The sequence below is a fragment of the Nomascus leucogenys genome, chromosome 6, assembly GCF_006542625.1.
Source record: "Nomascus leucogenys isolate Asia chromosome 6, Asia_NLE_v1, whole genome shotgun sequence".
Lineage (NCBI taxonomy): Eukaryota > Metazoa > Chordata > Mammalia > Primates > Hylobatidae > Nomascus > Nomascus leucogenys.
In genome coordinates, this window is record NC_044386.1 from 90567036 (window position 1) to 90592115 (window position 25080).

The 25080-nt window shown below is 44.0% G+C and overlaps 1 protein-coding gene across 1 annotated transcript in view; it reads left to right on the forward strand.

Annotated features, from left to right (window-relative positions):
• THSD4 (thrombospondin type 1 domain containing 4) overlaps positions 1–25080 on the forward strand; it is a 634456-nt gene that overhangs the window by 74019 nt on the left and 535357 nt on the right. Inside the window, exon 4 of the mRNA XM_030814683.1 lies at positions 21025–21472. Coding sequence (XP_030670543.1) covers positions 21025–21472 — 448 coding nt within the window. The remainder of the gene's footprint in view (positions 1–21024; positions 21473–25080) is intronic.

The window sequence follows — 25080 nt, forward strand, 5'->3', positions numbered from 1 at the left end:
ATTTCACTCAACAGAATGTCCTCAAGGTTTATTCCATATTGTAGCATATTCCTTTTTAGGGCTGAATAGTATTCCATTGCATGTATAGACCACATTTTGCTTATCCTTTCATCCATCAGTGGACATTTAGGTTGCTTCCACATTTTAGGAATTGTGAATAACAAACACTGCTATGAACGTGGGCGTTTTCAGTTCCTTTGGGTGGAAATTGGGAAGTGGAATTGCTGAATCATAGGGTAATCATATTTTTAGATTTTTTAAGAACTGCCATATTGTTTTCTATAGCAGCTGCACTATTTTACCTTCCCACAACAGTGCACAAGGATTCCATCCTCACCAACACTTGTTATTTTCTGTTTTTTTGATAGTGCCCATCCTAATGGGTGTGGGGTGGTATCTCATTGTAGTTTGGTTTGCATTTCAGTGGTGTTGAACATTTTTTTATGTGCTTAATGGCTGTTTATGTATCTTCTTTGGAAAAATGCCTGTTCAAGTCCTTTGAAGACCTTCCCTTTTATAACTCTGAAAACAAGGTGGATTTCTTCCCATTCCCAAAATGTCTGGGGAAAATGGCATCCAGAAAGACTCCCTGTGGCCCAGAACCCACAACCTAACAGAATGTACACAACCTAACAGAAATGTGTTGTAAATGTCTGTTGGTCAGTTTCACCCAGCTTCCACAAAGACAGGGTATGAGAGAGTGCCCTCTCTTATTTGAGGACTTCAGGTGATTTTTTTCACCACTCTCGTGCTAAAGGGCCTGATATCTGGCAGGCTTTCCTTCCCGCTGGATTTCCTTACATTTGCCTACATCAGCCAGCTTTTCTGGTCATTCATCACACTCATTAACCAGCTGGAATCTGGGGAATGGGATATTTGGTGGCTTTAATTCAGATTCTCAAGTATGAATTTGAGCCAAGAAGTGCCAGGTTGACAACTTTCTTCTCTTGGAGACAGTTGTGGGTGGCTGGGATATGAAAGCCTCAACTATGAAAATCATGACCCTGTTCCCACTGAGGGGAGTGTATCATATTCCTCAGGTGTTTGGGGGTAGAAAGAGGTTGAGGAGGGTGGGCTTCCCAGAACTTCCCAGAGCAGTTTCCTATAGAGGTTTTTCTGTAGAGCTGATTTCTTGTTGGGAAGGAGTCTGGTGGGGCGAGGAAAACTCTTACCCAGGCGTGCAGACTCACACTTCAAGAGCAGTTTGTGGCCAGCTCTCAATGACTGGGGCTTTGAAATACAGTGCTTTATTAGAATCTAGAAGAACAGGAGCTACACACCCTGAAAGGCTGTAAACTACAGGATAGTTATGAGTGCAGCTTCTGGAATTGACAGGTTTGGATGCTCCATCTGACCCTGCCACTTGCTGGCTGTGTATCCTGCCGACGTTACTTAACTTTTCCCTGGTGGGAATAATAATACACCTACCTCATTTGAGTTGCTGTGAGTTGGATAACTCACACCACATGCTTAGCACAGTATCTCCTGAGTGCTCAGTAAAGGCGTCTCAATTCCTTCCACATGCCAGACACACTGGCAGTTGTTTTGATCTGCAGCATTTTATCTTGTCTTCATTACAACCTGTGTGACAGATGTGTGGTGTTCTCATTTATGGATGCCAAACTCAAGGGTCAGGGAGTAAATATCTCCTTCAAGGTCACGCAGAAGGCAAGCAAGAGAGCACAATCCTGTGTGACATCATGCTCCTTTTCGACCTGCTTTTCTAGAAAGCCCTTTTCAAAGTGAAAGGTAACACTCATTAATTTAGCTAAGTTTGATAAACTAACACCTCTTTGAGATGGAAAATGAAATATTTCTCTAATATTTATCCCAAAGCTTTTAGTGTTATGTAGGAACACTGAAACTGGCTCTACTGTGAACTCCAGAAGCCCAGAGGAAACACTACTCGCTGTCATTAGAAGCTGGCCCTGCAAAGTCTTCATTCACATAGTTATTTCCTGTTAAGGCTGCCTCTGGATCTCAGAGCTTAATAGACATTGCCTTGTTTAAAGTTTTGTTTTCGTTTGAATTCAGCCAATATTCTTTGTGTATTTGCTTTGGGCCAGGCACTGTGCTAAACACAGGAGGGGTAGACAGGTGAAAGAGGCGTGGTTTTCCACGACCTCCATGTCTGATGAGGAAACAGCTCAGGTATGAATACCTAAGGGAGTGTGCTGAGTGTTCTACCTGGCGGATGAGCCGAGGGCTGTGGGAGCAGAGAGGTGGGACTAATTCTTAGGGAACAAGGTCACTTCATGGTGGAGGGTACTTTCTTGAATGATTAGTTTGCATTTTTTAGGTGGAAAAGATGGGACAGAGCTGGGAAAGGCTTGGTGTGGCTGGGGGATGTGGTGGTTTGCTGACACGAAGTGGAGAAGAAGTGCTCCTTATCCTTGAGAGGCTCATGCTGGTGGGGTGGAGCAGGAAGACAAGCAGACATTTACAAGTCAAGTGCCCAGGGAGGAGAGGGGAAGACAACGGAGGACTGGAGGAGCCAGGGAAGGCTTCGGAGGAATAATTGAGTTGTGCTTTGAAAAGGAAAGATTTTAGCAGAGCCCAAGAGTGAGGAGGGCCTTCCTGCAAAGAGCAAATGGTCAGGGTGGAGACCTGGAGGCATGAGTGAGCGTGTCATGTTCATAAATGGTCTGATGGGGCTGGAGCACAGGCTGTAAATGAGGGAGTGTCCAGGCGAGACTGGGGAAGTCTACAGGCTCCTTTCCAGAGAGGAACTTTAAAGCAGTCCTAAGGGGACTGAACAAGAAATTCTTAGAGTAAGACAGTCCCTATAAACACGGATGGCCAACATTTTTTCCGTGAGATGATGTATACAGCGTAAAGCCCATCTAAATTTCTCTTTAATGCCCTGTGCTTTTCAAACTGTTTGGCTATGCCATCTACCACCCCGTCTCTGTCAATCCAAGAAGCCGGGGTTAACCGGGGGCTAAGGCTTGACCCTGTAGTTTTGTTACAGGTGTATTAGTTTCCCATTGATGTTGGAAAACTCGCTACACACTTAGTTGCTTAAAAAAAAAATACCACTTTATTCGCTTACAGTTCTGAAAGTCAGAAGGCTGAAGTCAAGGTGCTAGCAGGACTGCATTCCTTCTGGGGGCTTCGAGGAGAAACCATGCCCTTCCCTTCTCCAGCTTTGAGAGGCTGCCTACATGCATTGGCTTGTGGCCCCTCGTCCCGTCACTCTGATCTCTTGCTTCTGTAATCTCATCTCCTTCTCTGACTCTTATCCTCCTACCTCCCACTTATAAGGAGGACCCTTGTGATTATACTGGGCCCACCCAGGTAATCCAGGATAATCCCCCATGTCAAAATCCTTAATTTAATCATCACCACAAAGTCCCATTACCATATAAGGTAACATTCACAGGTTCTGGGGGTTAGGATGTGGACATCTTTGGAAGGGAGGGGGGACATTATCAGCCTACCATAATAGTACTTGCATTTTGGGGTCTTAAGATTACTGAAGCAATAGGACAACTTCTGTTCCAGCAGGACCACCTGCTACTTTCCCCCATCCACTCTGGTTGTTGTTTATGGGAAATTTAGTGATCCTGTTTCCCAGAAAAATGAAGAGGAAAAACCACGCATCCCCACCCTACCCTTAAGCATTCTTCTTTAGAAGTGTTTATGAAGGAGAGTGACAATAATGAAGTTAAAAATAGTAAATGCCCAAGGCAGCCAGTATAGAATAAAGAGCTTTGTATCCCAAGTTCAGAGTTCAGTCCTCAGCTCTTATGAATGCTTTGATCCTGGACAAGTCACCTAATTTCTCTGGGCCTGAGTTTCTACATTCATAAAATAAAGAGGTCCTTATTCTAGTCATTAAGGGGTCTTGCTTTTTATTGATGCATTATTGAGACCAACTGCTGTTTTAAATGTTCCTGTCATCTTTTCTGCCACCCAGAGTAATGGGAAGAGAAGGTGACTAGGAAGTGCAGCTCTCAAACACATTTTCTTTTTCTTTTTTTTTTTTTAATTTTTTGAGACGGAGTTTCACTCTGTTGCCCAGGCGGGAGTGCAGTGGCACAATCTTGGTTCACTGCAATCTCTGTCTCCCGAGTTCAAATGATTCTGCCCCAGCCTGTAGCTGGGACTACAGGCGCGTGCCACCACACCCGGCAAATTTTTGTTTTTAGTAGAGATGGCATTTCACCATGTTGGCTAGGCTGATCTCGAACTCCTGACCTCAAGTGATCTGCTTGTCTTGGCCTCACAGAGTGCTGGGATTACAGGCGTGAGCTACCGTGCTGGGCCTCAAACACCTTTCCAAACATGCTTCTGGAATGTGATGGTTTTTCTCTGTAGATGCACTGACATTGTAACTCTTCAATTCCCTCCCTTCAGACTTCTGTCTCATGAGTTTTTCTTAAAAGTGTTGTTCACACGTCTGTCCTCCTTTTGCTAGTCTCTTCTTGGACAGCCCCCTTCCATGGAAGGGATCACTATTTCGTGCCTTGTAGAAACCCCTGGGCTGGGAATCATTAGACCCCACTTCCTGTCTCAGCTCCATCATCTGCTAACTGGGTGACCTATGGGAATCACTTAATGTAATCTATAAAATGTGAATAATTATATGTCCTCTGCCTACCACACAAGGCCTGTTGTGAGGGTCAAATGAGGTAACAGCTGTAAAAGTACTTCAAAAAACATAAGACACCATTCAAAAACAACATGGCTTGATTATTTTGTTACCATTGACTAGATAATTTTTGGGATTTAGAGACTTGTGTCCTTTTCTGTAATTTGTTGTCTGTGTGTCCATGTTCATGTGTGTACAGGAGTATGTGCGTGTGTTTGCATGTGCACACATGAATGTATGTGTGTTTGTTTGAAAGGTTCATTCATTTTGAAACAGGACAGCCTGGATCAGGCCTGGATCACAAGTTTTACCCACACATTCCCACCTGCCCTGGAAACTGTCCCTGGCTGCAGGTAGGAATCATTTGTTTTTTCAGCTCCTCCTTTCCCGTGCTTTGTTGGAAGCTACTTGCATTTCATCGGTAATAACTTTGGAGCAATATGTTGTTTCTTTCCTAGGGGCCCCTAGAGCTGACTGGGCCTCTTCATGATGCTGGATAGGAAAACTTGCTGTTAATTAAACTTCACAAAGCCACATGCCGATTTCCTGACCTTCAGTCAATACCCAGGGAGTCTTGTTACCTACAGGGGGGCAGAAACCACATAGCAAGAAGTGAAATCTTTGGCCTTATCTGTGTTTCTCCTTGGAAAACCTCCCTGGCCATCCTGGGTAGTTAGCAGAGAAAGCGGATACAAGTGTTTGAAATGCATACTCCTTGTTTTTGGTATTTTTTGTTTTCCTACTTCAAGGGAAATTTTTTTTTTTTAACCTTCTGAAGCAGGAATAGCACTTAGTCCCTGAATTGTTTGACAAGAAGTTACCTGTTGATGCTAAGCAGATAAACGGTGTTCCAATATGCTTTGATTTCTAAATCAGAAACCTTAGCCCTTTTCAGTAACAGAGTTTGTAGCAGAGCTAGGCCTGATGGTATGTACATTTCTGCCTGTAGGTTAGGAAGGATTGGAGCCAGATTTTAAGCTTGAGTTACTCTGATCTCAGACAAGGCTCCAAAGAGCCCTTGTTCATTTCTTGCGGTATTTCATTAAGTGTCAGAAGTATTTCATTAGTTATCAGAACAAAGATCACAGTCGCCATAAGAATGCTGCATTGAACTTTCTCCAAGTCATTCATAACTCCGGTTCCAGAAGAAAGATGCGATGGGCTATGGAAAAAGCCTGACTGCAATATGTGTGTCCCAGAAGGGGGATCTCAGTTCTGCATCTGGAATCCACTAGGGCTTTTCCTCCAGCGCACACCTGGTGCCAGCCTGCGATGCCTTCATATGAGGATGGGAGGAAGGAATTTCCCGCGTGTGGGGGTTGCTGTCGTTTCCTTTGCTCATCCTACCTGCAGGAGCCTGCACATATTGTTGATTCAGTCATAGTAATCACAGCCATTTTTGCAGGACCTACTATGTGCCACATCATTGACATGTACTATTTGAACCTCAGCCAGCCCCAGTTTACAGAGAACACTGAACTAAGGTAAAGAAGTCCCCAGCGTCCTGCTCCAGGAAGAGACGGAATGGGATTTGAGTGCAGGGTTCCCTGACCCTAACATCCTTGCTCTTCTCATTGCCATCCCGAGCCCACAATGTGGACACAGGTAATTTACGTGAGGTTTAGGGGACACCTGCTGTGGTTGCCCTGTAATACACATGGCCTCCCTGTTGGTTCTCAGGATAAAGTGCTCACATCCCTCAAGGGTTTTTTAGGTCCTCACTTGCTTGTCAATCCATAAGCCCTTTTCTGGATGTGTAGTCCTTTTGTCTCGTCTCTATTAATAGTAACAAGAGCAATGACAGCTGATGTTTATCGATGGTTTCCTTTGTAGTAGGTTGAATAATTCCCTGCCCTCTCCCACTCAGTCTTCAAAGATAGCAGGTCCTAGTCCTGGAGCCTGTAAATGCTAACTTACTTGGAAAAAGGGTCTTTTCAGATGTGATTAAGTATCTTGAGGTGGGGAGAGTATTCTGGATTATTCAGGTGAGTTCTATGTGCAATTATGAATGTCCTTATAAGAGACAAGCAGAGGGAGATGTAATATGCAGGCACACAATAGGGTGGCTGATGTGAAGATAGAATAGAGAGAGACTTGAAGATGCAGCTCTTGAAGACTGGAGTGATAGAGCCACAGCCAAGGCATGCTGGCAGCCACCAGAAGCTGGAAGAGGCCAGGAAACAGACCCTCCCCTAGAGCCTCTGAAAGGAGCACGGCCCTGCTGCCACTTTGATTTCAGCCTAGTGATGCTGATTTCAAACTTCTGGCCTCCAGAACTGTAAAAGAGTAGATTTCTGTTGTTTTAAATCACCAAGTTTGTGGTACCCTGTTACAGCAGCTGCAGAAACTAATGCACTGTAGGAGGCTCTGAGCTAAACCTCATAGGACCCTTATGCATAAACTATCTTTAGTGTGTCTCGTGTAACATGAGAATTCTCTGCATACAGCGACAATGTGATGAGCTCTGGGTCCCAGAGCCAGTAGGCTGCAGAGCAGGGATTTAAACCAGAGAAGCTGGCTTTAAAGCCCAGCTCGTAACACTGAGTTATTCTCCCTTCTTGCTCCCAACTCCATTCTCGCCCTTATGCCCAGGTCAGGCCTTGCCCCAGAGCCTTCCTTTCCCCATTTATGGTTTAGCTTCCAAGCACACAATATATTTTATCTTCCCTCATGAATCTTTTTTCATGCAGAAGCATTTGGTTCTCTTGTGGGCCACATGGATCCAGCAGCAATTAATTAAAATTGCCCTTTTCCTCAATGATTGGACCACAGTTCATTGTGGGCTAGTGCTGAGAACCTTTCCTTTCTTGATTTGGGGGGAAACAATAATTTTTCCTGTTTTCCAGTAAGTCCTCACTTCAAATAGTCCATCCCTGTAATCCTCTGTGAATGGGAATTTGGTATTTAAAAGCTCTACTGTGTTGCAATTGTTAAGCTCTTTAGAGGCTTGCCCTTGTTCATTCAGTCACATTTGTTAATATCTGTTCACACAGACTTACTAGCTTGGACACGTTCTTTAATGTCTTTTAGACTCAGTTTCCTCATCTATAAAATAAAGTAACTTTGCTGTTTGCAATGATGGTTAAATGGGATTACACACATAATGCATTTAGCAAGTGTTTGATACAGCATAGCCATCTACATACAGAGTGTATTATTTAAATACAGTTGTCCCTTGGTGTGCAGTGGGGATTGATATTGATTCCAGGACTCCCCTGCGGATACCAAAATCTGAGGATGTACAAGTCCCTTTTATAAAATGGTGTAGTATTTGCATATAACATACACACACATCTTCCTATACTTTAAATCATCCCTAAATTATATATGATACTGATACAATGTAAATACTTTGTAAATAGTTGTACTGTGTTGTTTAGGGAATAATGACAAGAAAAAAGTCTATGCATGTTCAATATTGAGGCAACCATCCATTTTTTTCACAATATTTTTGATTCATAGTTGGTTGAATCCACAGATGCGGAACTCATGGATATGGCTGACTGTACACTGTGCTAATTATTTTTATGGATAGGTAAACTCGAGTACAGATCTCTCCTGGCTTTAATTAACTGAAGGTGACAGACTTGCACCTAAATAACTTCCTCTAATGCAAGGAAGAAAGCTATGCCTCTTCTTATTATCATGATTGATAATTATGCTTGCGATGCCTCATACTTATAATAAAGAAAGAAATAGAAGTGATACAGAGTAAGTGCATACGTAGGCAGTGATATAGAAATTCAGAGTGGGAGAAACATCCAGCATGAGAGAAATACCATTGCTTCCTCCATGAGCCTTTCACATAAAAGATGCTCAAGAAGTGTAGTTGTGTTATAATCATTATTGCTGTAGTATTAATGTATTCAGCAGAACTTACTGCTGAAAATAGTTCTTCAGGTTCCTTCAGCCTGCTGGGGGTCAGCCTCTAGGGCAGAGGGCACTGTTTGACAGTCCCTGGGAGAGAGGGGATAGGATCTCCATTTGCTTAGCACCTGCTCTGGCCAGGCACTGGGCCCCACAGGTAAACTCATTTGGTCTCCTCTAAACCCCGTAGTCCTGGAGGGCCACACAGGTTCAGATTACAACCCATACTAACAACAGGCATGACTCCTAAGAGGGCTTCTCTTAGTTACGCTGGAGAAATGAATGCATTTACTGTTCTTTCATGCAAAGCCACATCCGTACTCCTCAGTCCCATGTTTGGCTACCTGCCTCTGCAACAGTTCTCACATACCATGTTGGAGACTCTGTGTCTCTTACCTTCAGGGCAGTGCAGCCGTCACGGTAACTACCATTTACAGAGCGTTCACTGAGGGCCAAGCCCTGTGCTAGGCGCTTTCCCTGAATCATTGAGTTTATCTGTACAACAGCCAGGGGAAGCAGGCATTGTTATCTCCATTTTGCTGCTGGAGACAGGGTGTGGAATGACTTGCCCACAATAACACAGGTAATTAGTGGCTGATCTGGCCTGTCTGATGGAATACCTGGGCTCCTTCTACCATCCTGTGTTACCACCTCTGTCCCTGTTGGTCTCTTACTGTCTTCACATTCAGAGATGTCTTGCCCAGAACAAAATACAGCAAGAAAAATCATCTTTGCTCTGAGCTATCTAATATTCTCTCAGCCTTAGCTGGAAGCATCTCTCTTTTAAACTTCCACTGACTCATTTCTTACCTTTGTGCGAATCCAAAAAGATGCCTCTTCCTCTGGTCAGATTCATCTTCTTGTTGGGAGAACACATTGGATTTCAACTCCCAGGTATCCTTGTGCAGTAGGTGGCATCCTTGCAGCCTCTCCACCATTGATTTCTGTGGCACTAAAATTGGTTCCTTGAACACCCACTCACTTGTCCATATTCCACTCCTCTGGACCCACACTGAATAAGGTACCCGAAGGTCAGTTCTGGAAACCCAGATCACTGTGATGCACAGCAGCACCCGTGAGCACTGTGGTTGGCTTGTTCTTAGGGAAACTTAGCTGATTTTCAAACACAATCCTAGAAGAAGAGAAGCCGCCTGATGGCAATATCTGGGGGTGCGAGTCTAAATCATCTCCTTGGGTCATTTCCCCCAGAAGGCCTGAGTCTTGTATTCTTAAGGTTGCTGCTCTGTTTTATTTTGGCAGCTGGTGTTGGGGGACAGCCCCATGGAACTCACATCCTGGGAGGCTGATGGGTGGGTCACTGAGGATAGGGTCTTCTAGAGGCTTGGCTTCCTGGTGCAAAAAAAGCCCTTTAACATCTAAGTGGCTCTAAAACCACCTTTCTGCTTCCTCTGCCTAGGTGGCTTGCCTCTTGACGCCTGGAAGAGCTTCTGAATCCATCTGTGAAAAGACCTCTCTCTTTTCACTTTATTGGAACACATTTGTCATTCCTTCCTGTGGCCAAACGCCCCGTAAGCCTGTGGGGTCCTTCTTTCCTAAAGGTTCAGAGCAAACCTGTCAGCTGATTCTCATGCTGGCCTTTAAACTCAGGTCTTCAGCACATCGTGGGGAGCAGCAGCAGATCTAGTCAAACCTGCAGCTAACGTATATGACACTGTGTGCTGCACAGTAGGCGACCAGGGAAGCTTTTGTTTTCATCTTCTTAATTTTTATTTCCCTAAGTGGTCAGAGTTTTGCCTCTTATCTTCTGTAGACACCGGATAATTTATTACCCAGAACAGCCCTGGCAGGAATTTCAGTCTTAGAACTTCTAAGAAGACATCTGCACTCAACCTAAACCATTTGCTTGCAGCCTCTTTGAACTTAGCACATGATATCCTTTCTCCCTTTGGCAGGTGATCCTAGTGGAACAGGGTGGGTTTTAGGAAAACAGGGCTCTCTTTCCAGCTCGAGGCTGCACACTCCCTTCCTCCCAGCTTGCCTTGGCTCAGGCGGCTCCTTGGTGAACACACACGTTTCTGGTCCTCAGCTGCTGCTCCCTCCCATTTTTCCTCTCTCATTTAGGCTCTCAGGTCGCCCTAGGTAGCCACTGGCTACTGATCTAATTTTCCTAGCGCCCTTTAATTCCCACCCAGGTGTGTGGGGCTGCCTTGACTTCTTGCATATGGAAACTCCTAGCCTTTCTGTCTCTGTGAATTAATCCAAAGCAGTAGCCTTTATTGACCCATTTGTTAGAAATGCTGAGCAACGAGGCTCTGGGCCCACCCATATGTCACTTCAGCATACTTTCCCAGGGTGCCTCCGTGTCAGACTGACACGGATCCCTGAGCTAGTCTCAGGGATGATGCACACACCAGTAAGAAACAGGGAGTGTAGCCCTGGAGAATGAAACTTACTAATGCAGTGTTAATGTGGTAAAGGGGTGTGCAGACTGCCCCCGAGAGTACTAACAGTGAGGAAAGCACATGGGTGCTGGTGTTTATGTTGGGCCTAGAAGTACAGAAGTAGGTAGGGTAGGGTTCCAGGAGGGAGTCTTGCAGCACAAGAGCCCCATGTGTTTGGGAAATGGTGAGTCATTAGTGATGGTTGGGAAAGGTTGTGGGCAGGATACAGGGGAAGGGAGACGAAGACCGGAGTTGAATCTGGGAAGATAGACTGAAACCAGATGATAAAGGGTGGAATGTGACATCAAACCAAATATGCCCTAAAACTGTCTTGGTTTGAACTTTATTTTCTAGGCAGAGATGAGCCAGGTGGGTCTTTCAAATAGAGAGTAATGACAAGGGCTGTGCTTAGAAAGACAAATCCAGTGGAGAGGGAAGTCAGAAGTGTGTGAGGTTCCTTACTTGGGTACCTGACAGATGGGGATGCTCTTAGCCTACTGGAAATATGCACAGGGGTGTTTGTCATCACTGAAAAGATTGGACCGGACATCATAGAATCATTGTTCTTCTTCCCGTAGGCTGTGAGATTCAAGCATATTCAGACTCTAAGAAGCTTCCACCTCAGCATGAGCTTGATGCTGGTCTGTGCTGATCTAAAATCTTTCTGGGAGTATATGACTTTTCTGTTCTTGATGGAGACAGTTCAGAGGAATATTTTGTCCTTCAGCTAATTCTGTTCCTCTGGTCTTTGGGGCTTACAGTGTATTTATAAGTGGGCATTTTATGTCCAAATTGAAATGTCTGCATATTTAGGCATTAAGATTACTGATTTGGTTTCTCTTTTTGACACTGCTTACACAGCAGTATGAAGGGGTAAGAAATGACAAATGAGTCTGCTTCAACACCACCTTACTGGGTCTGCTGCCCAGGGGAAATCATTGCCCAGAGTTTCCCTTTGATCAATTCGGAAATGTATTTTGTATATCTTGTGTACATTTTTCATATACTGTATACATTTTTTCTTTAAAAAAGCACACACACACACACACACACACACACAAATGAGAGCCTGTTTAGTGTCCTCGGCTTAGTATCTTTACTGTCTTATTCTTTTTCACTTAACTATGTTTTTGAGAGCTTTCTATATCAGTATATACGCAGCTGCCTCATTCTTTTAAACAGCTTCATAGTACTCCAATATCTGAATGCACCATAATTAAACTAGCTCCTTATTTTCCTGTTTAAGGACACTTAGATTGTCTTTCAGATTTACAATTCACAACCACCACTCAGGTATGCAGAACACAATTTATTTTTCTATAACTAGATGTGGTTCATGAGCCTCTGCTTCTATTGCTGAAGGAAAACTTTGCCAATTCCAGGAGACTCAGAAGCTCAGACACTTCGTGCTAAGCATGATCAATTCAGGGTTTGTGTTCAGCTCAGTTAGGACTCTCTCCTCTCTCTCCTCTCCTCTTCCCAGGAGGTGTGACCTGGATCCCCAGGTGAGGGGCTCCTGTGCAGGCTTGGCAAAGGAAGCAAGCTGTCGGCCGTGCTTCAAGCTGTTGGCCACCTTCCACCCTTGCTGTGGCTGCTGCTGAAATCTCTGCATGTACCCTCCTGGCCTTCTGTCACCAAGGGCCACGTACTCTCTGGAACCACAAAGGGGTGACCCACCCACTCTCAGGTGGGCCCCTTCGCCTTGACGCCTCCCTCCCACATCCTAGTCAGGTGCCATGTTGGGACACTGGCTTCCCCATAAAGCGTGCAAGTCCCTTCTGTTCTCAGGCCTCTAAACACATCTGGGATTTCTATTGCTCTCCAGCCCAGGCCACTGCATTCTGTCCTAATCTCTGAATAATGCCTTTTGGTTCCTCCCTAATCTGCTTGCTAGTCAAACTCTCCACTCGCCCAGGCTGGAGTGCAATGGCGCAATCTTGGCTCACTGCAACCTCCACCTCCTGGTTCAAGCAATTCTTGTGCCTCAGCCTCCCAAGTAGCTGGGACCACAGGCATATACCCACCATGCCCAGCTAATTTTTGTATTTTTAGTAGAGATGGGGTTTCACCATGTTGGCCAGGCTGGTCTTGAATTCCTGACCTCAGGTGATCCACCTGCTTCGGCCTCCCAAAGTCCTGGTGAGCCACCACGTCCAGCCTGCTAGTCAAACTCCTAATTTCCTTGGGTTCAGAAAGGTCATTCGAAGGTCATAACACTTCTTCATAGTCTGTAGTATAAGCTCTACCTCTGCCTACTGTGCTCCAGACTTTGGCCCTTAATGGATAAAGCTCAGTTTTTCCAATCTAAAGAAACCTTTTCTCTCCTCATACTGATCTTTGAGTCTTCCCTTCTCTGGTGCTATAATCCTCAGTCTCATTCTAGAAGAACTGTGTGGAAAGAAGGAATGACTGAAGTGCACTGGCCAGTTCCTCAGATCACTGTCCTGCTATGTTTTCAGGTGTCCCCAGGGCTGCAGTGAGGATCCCCACACTCATATCTCTGTGTGCTCTTACAGGCACTTGAGAAGGAGTATTCCTAGGTGTAATTTCTACCACCTAGTGTTGTTTTAATGTCTATAAAAATCTTTTTAAAAGATACGTGTGGTCATACTAAAGTATTTTGGCAAAAAGCATTTCACTTGATAGTCATTGTGAATTACATCTCCCTCCTCCCTCTCCTAGCTTCAAGTGCCAATGCTTTGTATCAATGCCAGGAGAAATAGAGGAGTATCTGTCCATATTTTGGAGGCTGGCATTGAGGCAGCCCTCAGATGCAGCATCCTCACATTTGTAACCAGGACCCTGTGATACTTAGTCTCTGGGAAATCTGCCCCAAAACATTGGCTTGGGAGTTTAGCCTTGATATATAGTAACAGTTCAAAGTGCAAATGTGGCATAAAGGCTCTCTTTAAGCCACATGGACATTATTCATTAGACATAGTAAAATCCAGTAGTATCTTAGATTTTCTCCACAGAATCTAGTACGGGGACTTAGATTCCCCATTAATCAGCTTTCTCCAACAATAAATAGGCTTTCATCTCATGAGATTCCTTCTCATCTTCCCTATAGAAGAATTTATTTCTGTTTATGTAGCAACTCAACTTAGGTACCAAGATGCAAGGAATGCCACCTCTCTCTTTTTTTTTTTTTTTTTTGAGACTGGGTCTTGCTCTGTTGCTCAGGCTGGCGTGCAGTGGCACGATCTCAGCTCACTGCCACCTCTGCCTCCCAGTTCAAGCAATTCTTGTGCCTCAGCCTCTCCTGAGTAGCTGGAACAACAGCTGTGCACCCATCACGCCTGGCTAATTTTTTGTATTTTTAGTAGAGACGGGGTTTTGCCATGTTGGCCAGGCTGGTCTGGAACTCCTGGCCTTAAGTGATCCTCCCACCACAGCCTCCGAAAGTGCTGGGATTATGGGCGTGAGCCACCATGCTGGCTGGAATGCCACCGCTCTTAATGCTATAAAACTCACGACCTCGCTCAGTGCAAGGAGACTTTCCACATGGGCAGGGGTGGTCAGCCTCATTGCCTGTCTGCCTTCGTGGAGTTCCACTTCACCGTGGGGTTCTTAGGCTCCACTCCTCTGGTTCCTCGAGGGCAGTCCCCGAGGCTGCTGCTCTGTGGGATGCTGTGGCCCATGTGGGGTTCATGTTAGCACAGCTGAGAGAGGCAGGGCCCCTCAGAGGAACTTGCCTGAGCTCTAAGGGAAAACAAGATGGAAATAAACACGGAAAGCCTAAGAAACACAAACAGCCTGGCTCTAGAGGGCAGGGCTCTTACTCTGCCCACTCCCCTCTGTCCTGGAAACTGAGAGGTAGGAAGCCCAACTCTAGCTCCAGGCTGCTGACAGCTTTGCCTGGGTGGCTTTCCAGCTCTGACAGCTCTTGAGCTCTTAATTCTTCACTCCTTTTGAAAATAAAGGCTGAGTCTCAGCCCCTGCTGGGTCCCTCTCCATTCTGAGGACCTGTCTCTTCTCTAGGTGTTTGATACCAGAAATGCTCTCACACAATAGAAAAGACTTTTATTCCTACATAGAAGGAGGTGGCTTTGTCCCCAGGGCCATAATAGTTTAACAGTCTTTTAATAAGATACAATATTTCATATAACAGAAATTAAACAGGCACAGTAATGGTGAGGGGAGATTTTTCTCCCTTTGGCAATAGTGGTTTGAGTCATTCGTTTATTATTTCAGCTTTTCTAGGGTCAATTAACTGAGCACCTATTATGTGCTAGTCATTGTAGTAGGCTATAGGGATATAAGAAATAAGACATAGTCCCTGCCCTGAAGGAGCCTGCAGCCTGGTAAACTAAGGCAGGTGTGCAAACAATAAGCATAATAAAAGATTGTGCTGTGACAGCTACATGAGGCCCAGTGGAAGGACAAAAGAGAAGGGCATCAATTCTTTGAAGGAGAAGGTTGGAGGGCGGTTTGGACCAGGAAAAACTTCATTGACACCAAAATGCTTCCATTGAATCCTGAAGGGTGACTAGGTCATTATTTTGGGAAACGGTGCTGGAGAAAGCAGCTGAGGAGGAGGAAACAGCATAGGTCAAAGCATGGAGAATAAAGTCCCTTGGCCTACTGAGGAGGTGCAAGTGGTGTGGGTGGTCCGTGCAGGGCCAGGGCTGACAAGAGATGCAGCAGGAGCCAGGCTGTATAGGTTGAGTGGGTAAGCCAAGGAGTTTGGATGGAATGCAGAGAGAAGGGGTGAGTGGAAGAGTCAGCCGTCTTCACGGGATGGTGGTACTTGGGAGTAAGACAGAACAGTGGTTCTCACTGTGGCCCACAGACCAAAAGCATCAGCATCACCTGAGAACTTGTTAAAAATGCAGATTCTCAAGCCCTGCCCTAGACCTCTTGAATCGGAGTTTTTGCAGGTGAGGCTTCACAGTCTTTTGTAACAAGTCTTCTAGGTGAGTCTAATGCTTGTTCAAGTTTAAGGACTACTGAGATAGAGAATATGGGAAGAGCTAGAGGGGCATAAGTTTTGTGGAGGAAAGATGGTCAATCCAGACTTGAGTGTGTTGACTTCGAAGTGACACGTGGAGCTATCAAAGTGCAGTCCCAGGACCCACCACATCAGCTTCATCTGGGAGCTTGTTACAAATGAACCAGAGGCCTGTCCTAGACCTGCTGAAGCAGAAGCTGGATTTTAATGAGACCCCCAGGTGACTTATGTGCACTTTTCAGGCTCTAGTCTGGAGGTTAGCTAGGCACGTGGGGTTGATGCTCAGGAGAGGGATCTTGGCAGGAAACAGAAAGGTGGGAGCTGTCAGTTCCAGGTGATGATTGCAGATGACACATTCCCAGGGTGAGTGTGTAGGGAGGGAGACTGGATGGAGTGACTTTGCTTGAGTTATCATGCTGACCGCTTAGCATTATCTTTGTAGAGCTGTGGAAGATCACACATAATGAGCTCTGGATGGCAGCCAGCCTGTTGTAAGGAAAACATGCTGTTTGCAGCCGTTATCAACAACTATTATAGCAACAGCAATTTTCCCAGACACCCATTGGATGAACTGGGCCTGGAACCTGGTCTTAGAACCCTTACTGTGCACTGTCACGTTCTTCTTACGAGCCCTACTTTATGGTGGGGTGGGGGCGGGGTGGGGGTGTTCCATGTACTTATGTTGTCAGGGCTGGAAATGTGAACAAGTAGAAAAGAAATCACACAGGATGCTCAATAGGCACTCATAGAAGTTGCTCAATAAAGGTTTGTTAAATATTGTTGAAACAAATGATTAAAAATTGCTTTCAGATTAAAAAAATGCATTTCTATCAGTAAGTTCAATTTGACTTTACAACATCCTTGTAAGTAAACATGCTTTCTTAAAGAAAACTTTATTGAGATATAACTTACATACCATAAAAATCACCATTTAAAAATACTCTGTAACTCAATAACTTTGGTATATTTACAAGGTTGTGTGACTATCACGACTATCTAATTGCAGAATAGTTCCATCATCCTAAAAAGACACTCCATCCCTTTAGCAGTCACGCTCTTTTCCCCTCTCTCCCCAATCCCTGGAAACCACTCTCTGTCTCTGTGGATTTGCCTATTCTGGACATTCTATAGAAATGGAATCATATGTGTCTGGCTTCTTTCGCTTCTTTCACTTAGAATATTTTTTAGGTTTATCTATGTTACAGTATATATTAGCACTTATGGCTGAATAATAATCCACTCTATGGATATACCAATGTTTTATTTATCTATACGTCAGTTGATAGGCATTTGGGTTGTTTCTGCATTTTGGCTATTATGAATAATGTAGCGATGAACATTCATGTATAAGTTTATATATAAATGTATGTTTTCATTTCTCTTGGGCATATACCTGGGAGTGGAATTGCTAGGTCTTGTGGTAACACTATATTTAGTCTTTCGAGGAGCTCCCAGATAGTTTTCCAAAGTGACTACACCATTTTACCTTCCCACTAGGAATGTATGAGGTTACCAATTTATCTTTCCCAACACACTATTATCTGTCTTTTTTGAGTATAGCCATCCTAGTGAACGTGAAATGGTCATACTCTCATTTTACAGGTAAGAAAACTGAAGGTGCATTATTTGCCAAAGTTGGTAGAGCTATTAAATAGCCAAATTAGAGCTTTTCTTACGTAAAGGCAAATACTTGTGTGATGCATACTCTGTGTGAAGCATTAGGTCTTTTGCTCTTAAGTCGTTTAATCTTTGCAACTATCTGTAACAAAGGTACTATTATTGTGTTTATTTTTAAATGAATACAAGGCCAGAACTGGGCTTGGAGTGCAGCTAGGGAGGTTCTTAGGGTGCAATATTTAAGAAGACATTACTCTCAGGTTCCTACCAGCACTTCCATGACCCTGACTGTTATCTCCTTAAATATTGCATCCTGGTTGCATCACTGGCCTCATCTTAATCCTGGTCCTGTTTGAAGGAACTGAGGCATACAAAGATTGGGTAACTTACCCAAAGTTTCCAAACTAGCAAGTAGCAGAGCTGGGATTCAAACCCCAGAAAGCTGGCCTCAGGGTCCATGTCGTGAACCACTAGCCTACGCTGACTCCACATCTCTGATCTGCAAAGTGTGCCTTTTCCATTTCTTTCTCAAGACGTAACTTTCAGAAATTAGCCAGTGCTTTGACAAGTGGAGCACCCAAAGTAAAATCCCAGAGATGGGTTCTGGGGAGACTAAGCAGAACTACTCAACAGCACCCCCGGGCGCCTACCACATGATTCTCCTGAAGGAGTTTACTGGCCACACAGATCCCCTCGCCACATCTGTACTTATCACAACTCTGCATAAATCTGCCCAGTTCCGTGGAGGCCCCCGTGCAAGCAGCCAGATGGACTCTGTCCTGTTGGAGAAGAGGCCATTCAGACCCGTCAGGATTATTAGCTCTGACCAGCTGTAAGGAAAACAAACGTTCTCCTGGCCAAGCCAGAATGAATCCGCCACTTGTCCAAATGTTCTGAGTCAAATACTCAGAAATCAGATCTCTCATAAACATGCCCGATTAGGTAGCTCATTCTCTTTGGTCTTTTAGAATTAACTGGTCATTTGCATTCATTTCGTCACCTTTCCAGTGATGTTGCTGTGTCAGTGGGTTTTGAATGGTTCTCCAATTTAGGCAGAGCTTCCCACAAGGCAATATGAATACAAAAATATACATTGGTGCTTGTATATGTTACCCCGTCAGGCCTTTGGGAAGATGCTTACACAAGTCATCAGCCAACAGCAGGTTCTTCTTCTGCTCCCCAAGAGGAAGCTCAAGTCAGTTTTGGTTCATCAGTGCTGAGTGAGCTCCAGCAGGGCAGCCTGTCCCGGGCCAGCAGATCTTTTGTATCTGCCTCAAACTCAGAGGTTTTTGGTTTGAATTTCATTGCCATTTTTCCTTCATTAAAAATGATAATTTGCAGTGTTGAATTTTCACCCTTTTGTTTGGAATTTCACTGATTATCAAAGCTGTGGGTCTGTGGACCAGCAGCGTTGGCATCTCCCAGGAGCTTGTTGGAAATGCAGACTCTCAGGCTGCACCCTAGATGTCCTAGATCCAGACTTTGCAGCTTAACAAGATCCCAGGTGATGCCTGTGAACACTCAAGTTTGAGAAGTGCTATTCCACATGTCCATTTCTCTGTTACCTTCAGCTAGGGTCTCCATTCAGTACTTATACTTTGCGGCTAGAATTTTTTGGTAGACTTTCAGATCTTAAAAAAACACACACATACGCAGAAATTCTTTCCTTTGCCTTTGCATGATGTCATTCATTTTACCTGGCCTGCCACAAGAAAGAAAAAGGCAAATTACATCCAAGTTTTATATATATATGTGTATACACACACACACACACACACACACACATATATACATATATATGACTAACTTCTTAATTGCATCTCTTAAAAGCCCCATCATTAACAGAGTCCCAAGTGTTGCCAAGATTAATTGAGAAAGACCTAAATGCAAAATAAACACTGTGGCGTGGTTTAATTCCATATCAGCTAAGAATGAAGGTGCAATTAGTAATAAAGATGTTAATAATTAGTGTGGTCTATTAAATTTTATGTTCAGTGATTATGTGGAGAGTGAAGAAAGAATTTTCTCATGAGGGCAGAAATCAGTGTTTTACCTTGATTGCTATTTTAATGTGCTTATTTTAATGGGGCCATCCTGTAGAAACCCTTGGGCACATTTCCAATTTTACGTAAATGTAAAATTAATTATTATGGAAGCATATAATTTTAGAGTTGGAGCGACCTTGGCGGTCATTTAATCCAGCTCAGTCATCTTAAAAGTAAGTAAGAGTTAGTTGACTTACTTAAGTCCTTCCACAGAGATTTGGAGCCTGCGCTCCTCAACTCTAATGCCAGTGAAGGTGAAACCTTTTCTGATCCCTCCAGACAGAAGTGCTTTTTCTTGCCTGAGAATTTCCCAAAGCAACATTTATTGTATGGCCTTTAAGGCCCTTACCCCGCCCTGCATTGTGATCTAGTTGCTTTCAGTTGTAAGGTTGGGGTCTTGAAAACTATGGATGATAAATTTTTGTATTTCGTCATCATTGCTAACTGTGTTTTGCAAACAGTAATTGCACAATAAATATACATGCAGTAGTGTTCTGGAGCTGGTTTTTACCTGCTCACCAGAGCTCACTGTGTCTTCACATTGGTAGCTTGATATCAGCCATGATGGAAGTATTTACACCACAGGAGTGGGCAAATGCTACAAATCAGGGCTTCTACCCTGTCCTGCCCACGTCCCCCGCCCCATCCCACCACAGGGCAGTGGGTCTTTACAAAAATCTAAAGGTCTAAACCAGGCTTGTCCAACCCGTGGCCCATGGGCATCGTGTGGCCCAGGATGGCTTTGAATGCAGCCCAACGCAAATTCATAAACTTTCTTAAAACATTAAGAGATTTTTTTTTGCAATATATTTTTTTAGCTCATCAACTGTCATTAGTGTTAGTGTATTTTATGTGTGACCCAAGACAATTCTTCTTCTAAACCAATGTGAAGATGGCCATTTACCCATTGCTCTGCCTGGGCTGCTTCAAGAGTGATGGAGGAGCCAAGTGTTTAACGCCCGTGAATATTTTCAGGATTAAAGTCAGTGCAAGTGAGGCCTTGGGACTGCACTAGAATTTGGTTGCTTATCTAAGTTCCATTACCTAGAAAAGCTCTTTGAGTATGAATGGTGAAGGAAACAGGATCTGAAATACCACAGTTAGTTGAAGGAGCAAAAAATACATGATTAGAAAAAAAAGTGAACAGGAAAGTTTATTGTGGCTGAAATTGCAATCATATGTTTATACTTCTCCGAAAACCTTCAGTGGCTCCCAGTGACCTACAAAAATGCCCAGACTCTTTGCATAAAAATTACACGCTGACCATAGTTTACTGTTCTAATCTCATTTCCAACCACTTGCATCATCCACTGTTCATCGTCTGTTGATTCCCTCTTTCATTCTACTTTCCAGCTTCTGTGGAGCCTGTGTTCCAGCCTCCATGATGGTCCCTTCTAAAACGCATTCCCCCTACTTCCCAGTTCTACCATAGACCCTTTCTCAAGCTTCCGTTCCTACCTGGTCCTCTCTACCATGGACCAGAGCTTTTGAGTTAACATGAAATTCATCCAACTCTGATCATCTCCTCTCTTGTCTATCTCTCTTTAGGAGCAGGACCCGTGGTCCCATCGGCCCTGGCAAGTACGGCTATGGTAAGGCCCCATATATCTTACCACTGCAGACAGACACTGCACACACGCCACAGAGGCTCCGGAGACAGAAGCCCTCATCCCGGCATTCCAGGTCCCAGGGGGCATCTTCTGCTAGGCATGACTACAGCTCACCAGTCCACCAGGTCCCCCAACATGGGCCTTTGTACCAAAGTGACAGTGGGCCTCGCTCTGGACTGCAGGCTGTGGAGGCCCCCATCTACCAGCTGCCTTTGACCCATGATCAAGGCTTCACTGCAGCTTCAAGTCTCTTTCACAGCCCAGAAACAAGCAACAACCACGGTGCGGGGACCCATGGGGCAACTCAGAGCTTCTCTCAGCCTGCCCGATCTACAGCAATCTCATGCATTGGGGCCTATCGGCAGTACAAGCTGTGCAACACCAACGTGAGTACACACAACCCATACTGGGCCTGGAAACAGCTGCCCCTCGTTTTTCTGTCATTTGGCACTAAGCATGATGAAGACAGCAAGGGTATGGTGTCTGGGCCATGTTAACACACCTTTTAATCTTCCTCCTTTCTCTTTGCTTTCCATGTATTCTCCCCACATAGTTTTCTTTTTTTTTAAAGTTATTGCTTTAGTAACTTATACATTGCTTCTTGAATTGCTTATTGATAATCGCTTAATGGTGGTATTAATTATTAACAGCTATTGCTGCAAAACAACCTCCAAATTCTCAGTGACTTATATTAACAATATTTATTCTTTGCTCAAGTGCAATATGTAAGTTTCCCAGAGGTTCTCTGCTATTCCAGGTGTAAACACTAGGTATTGTAGCGTGAAGAAGTCTGAGAGTGAAGTTGTGAAGAGTCTTCTCTTAGGGGAGGAGCTGGGACAGCTGAGGTGATAGATGGCACACAGAGGCCTCTGGGCAGCAGTAAGTTCCTAACTGGTGTGGAAGTATGTTGTTATTTTAAGGACCTGTATGGCTGTACTCATGCATATATATATATATAGGTATGCCCACTTTGGATATCAGTTCAATAAATATTTATTGATTTTATCTTCATGCATTTAAATAATATCTACCATTATTAAAAACTCATAAGCCAGGCCTTGTGATCAGCACTTTTTTTTTTTTTTGAGATGGAGTCTTGCTCTGTCGCCCAGGCTGGAGCACAGTGGCACGATCTCGTCTCACTGCAACCTCTGCCTCCCGGGTTCAAGCAATTTTCCTGCCTCAGCCCCCCGAGTAGCTGGGACTACAGGTGCGCACCACTACACCCAGCTAATTTTTCTGTTTTTTTAGTAGAGACGGGGTTTCACTGTGTTGGCCAGGATGGTCTCAATCTCTTGACCTTGTGATCTGCCTGCCTCTGCCTCCCAAAGTGCTGGGATTACAGGTGTGAGCCACCGCACCTGGCCTGTGCTCAGCACTTTTTCTATTTACTCCATTTCATCTCCTTAACCATGAGTTTGCTCTTCTCTTCATTTATAGTTGCAAAGAGAGGTAAAATAACTTGCTGAAGATGCCACAGCTAGTGAGTAGTAGAACAAACTATCAGTGTTAACTGTATATGGTGACCAAACGAATTTTTTAAAATATCAGTTTAAAGACTGTGTATTAAAGAGAAATGAATGAGAGGATGTTAAGAGGTTAAATTTCTGAGCCGGTATATTTTTCATTAATAATTTAATCTGCCTTAATACTCTGTTGCTGGGTAACAGGACAGCTGTTCTATATTAGCTTCAATTTCCTCATTAAAAATATATTTCCTGCTATAGAGTCCATAGAAATGACTTAATTTGTGATCTTAATAATTTCATTGAATGCCTGGGTTGCTTTTTAGCTTATTCTTTCACTGTCAGACTTCAGGAATCATTAATTTTAAAAAGCAGTAATTTTTCTAAGGCTATTGCTGATCAGTCAACCAGTAAGTCTTCATTGAGCATCACTGCTTGTCTTGTAACAGAGTAAGTGTCATGGAGAATAACAGAAAAGTCGTGGTATCTACATCCTAGCATTGCTTTGAGGATCAAATGTGGTGATAGTAGTAAAGTGCTTTGTAAATCAAAAAGTAAAGAATTCTTTGGTTTCATGGTCAGACATGCCCTTGTTCCTGAATATCTGTTGCTGTTCTTTTAAAACGAAATGAATTCATTTGTAATATAGAACATATTCTCCCATTGACTAGTATATCTCTTAATTTTGAAGACCAAGCAAACCATAGAAAGTAAAAGAGAGGGCATTTGGCATCCATGTGGAGCTAGTGCCTGCTTAGCATTCCTTGCATTTAACTTACATTTGTAAAGCATGCCCCTTTTGCCAGCCAACAGCAGGGTTGTTCTCCCCATGTAGAAGCTGTGGCTTCCCTGAATGCTGGAGTAATAGCACCACTGAGGAGACTGTATTGTAAGGAATCCCAGGAAATTCTTGTGAGGTCATGGTGTCTTCTGGCATTTTGGATGAAGGCAAAATAAAGCCTCCAACCCAGGCCAAAGAAGTACATGTTGACACAGGATTGTATAGGTGTAGTTCCCTTCTCTTCCCTGTGACATGTGCACAGTGTCCTCCCCAGTGCACCCCACTGTCCCAAGTCCACATCCTGCTTACCCTTATTGAGAGATGTCGTTCCTTAGAGGTTCCATTATTGCATATATTTTTTTCATAAGCCCATGTCTTCTTGTGACTTGGGCCACACCCCCATGATCTCTTTAAAACTCCCTCTTTCAGAGGTCCCAAAGACCATTCCTGGGTTTGATGATTTCCTAGGAGGATTCATAAGACTTAGCATGTAGTCACACTCACAGTTACGACTTATTACAGCCAAAAGATTGACTAAACAAAGCAAAATCACTAAAGGAAAGGCTCCACAGGCCGAAGAGCATAGGAAACCAGGCATAAGCTCTCCAGAATCACAATGGAGCCACATAGGACTTGCTTAATTCCTCTGCAATGACTTGTTATAACATGTAAAAGTTCTCTACCAGAGAAGTCCCCCCTGTGCCCAGGGTTTTTACTGAGGGCTGGTCACATAGGCACCCTCTGCCTGCCACATATCAAAATTCCAGACTCCTAAAAAGAAATCAGGTGTTTAGCATAAGCTATATTTAGGCATGGTGAGCCACTCCTATCATTTAGGAAGTGGTGAGAACTGCCCTGAAATCCAAGTTTCCTAGATGCCAGCCATGGACCAGCCTTGCAAACAGGCCTTTCTAAGGGGAGCAGTCTCAGTTCAGCTATGTTGCTTCTTTTATATACTCCCCAGATGGACCCATATGCCCCAGCATCTCAGCATCAATGACCTCATGTAGACATTTCTCTGTCCTCCCCAGTGTCCAGCATCAAGAGAGGACATGAATGACCCAATTATGTAAGTATTCCTACTCAAAGAGGAAAAGCTATACAGATGCCAAGCTTTGACACGGAGAAACTGAGTTTCCTTAGGCAAGTCACTTAACACCCTGAGGACCATCTGTAAAGTGGGCTAATGATCCCTACCCTGTAGGGTTGATGTCAGGTTCAAACAAGATGGAGTATAGAAGAGCTGGCATGGCAGCAACACATGGAAGGCATGGTGCTGACACATTGTTGGGAAATAAACGTGACTGGCATACCCCCCTTTAGATAGGAATGGAGTAAGGTCTCCCCTATCTGAACATCTTCCAGGTTCTCAGTCATAACTGAAGAAATACATGGATGAAATGATCAGACTTGCTCAGAGTCATCCTCAGTCCCACGTTAGCTGCGATTAAGGCTCCTTTACCTTTATGCAGTGACAAAACGAGATTGCCAAGAGACCCAACAGTTCAGCTGTGATTTAGTTTCAGTGTGATCACCCTTGGGTCATGGTGACTTTAAAGTGATAAGAGTTAAATTATAGATAACCAACTTAATAACAGTGAATTCTTTACATCTTCCGATGTGCATGTTTAATATTAAGACCTATCTTATGGTGGGATCTAGGAATTTTAAGCATTCCAGTGTGTCTCTGAGATTGTTCAATTCGTGTAAGATTTCTGAATGTAGACTTTAAAGATAAGGAAGTATT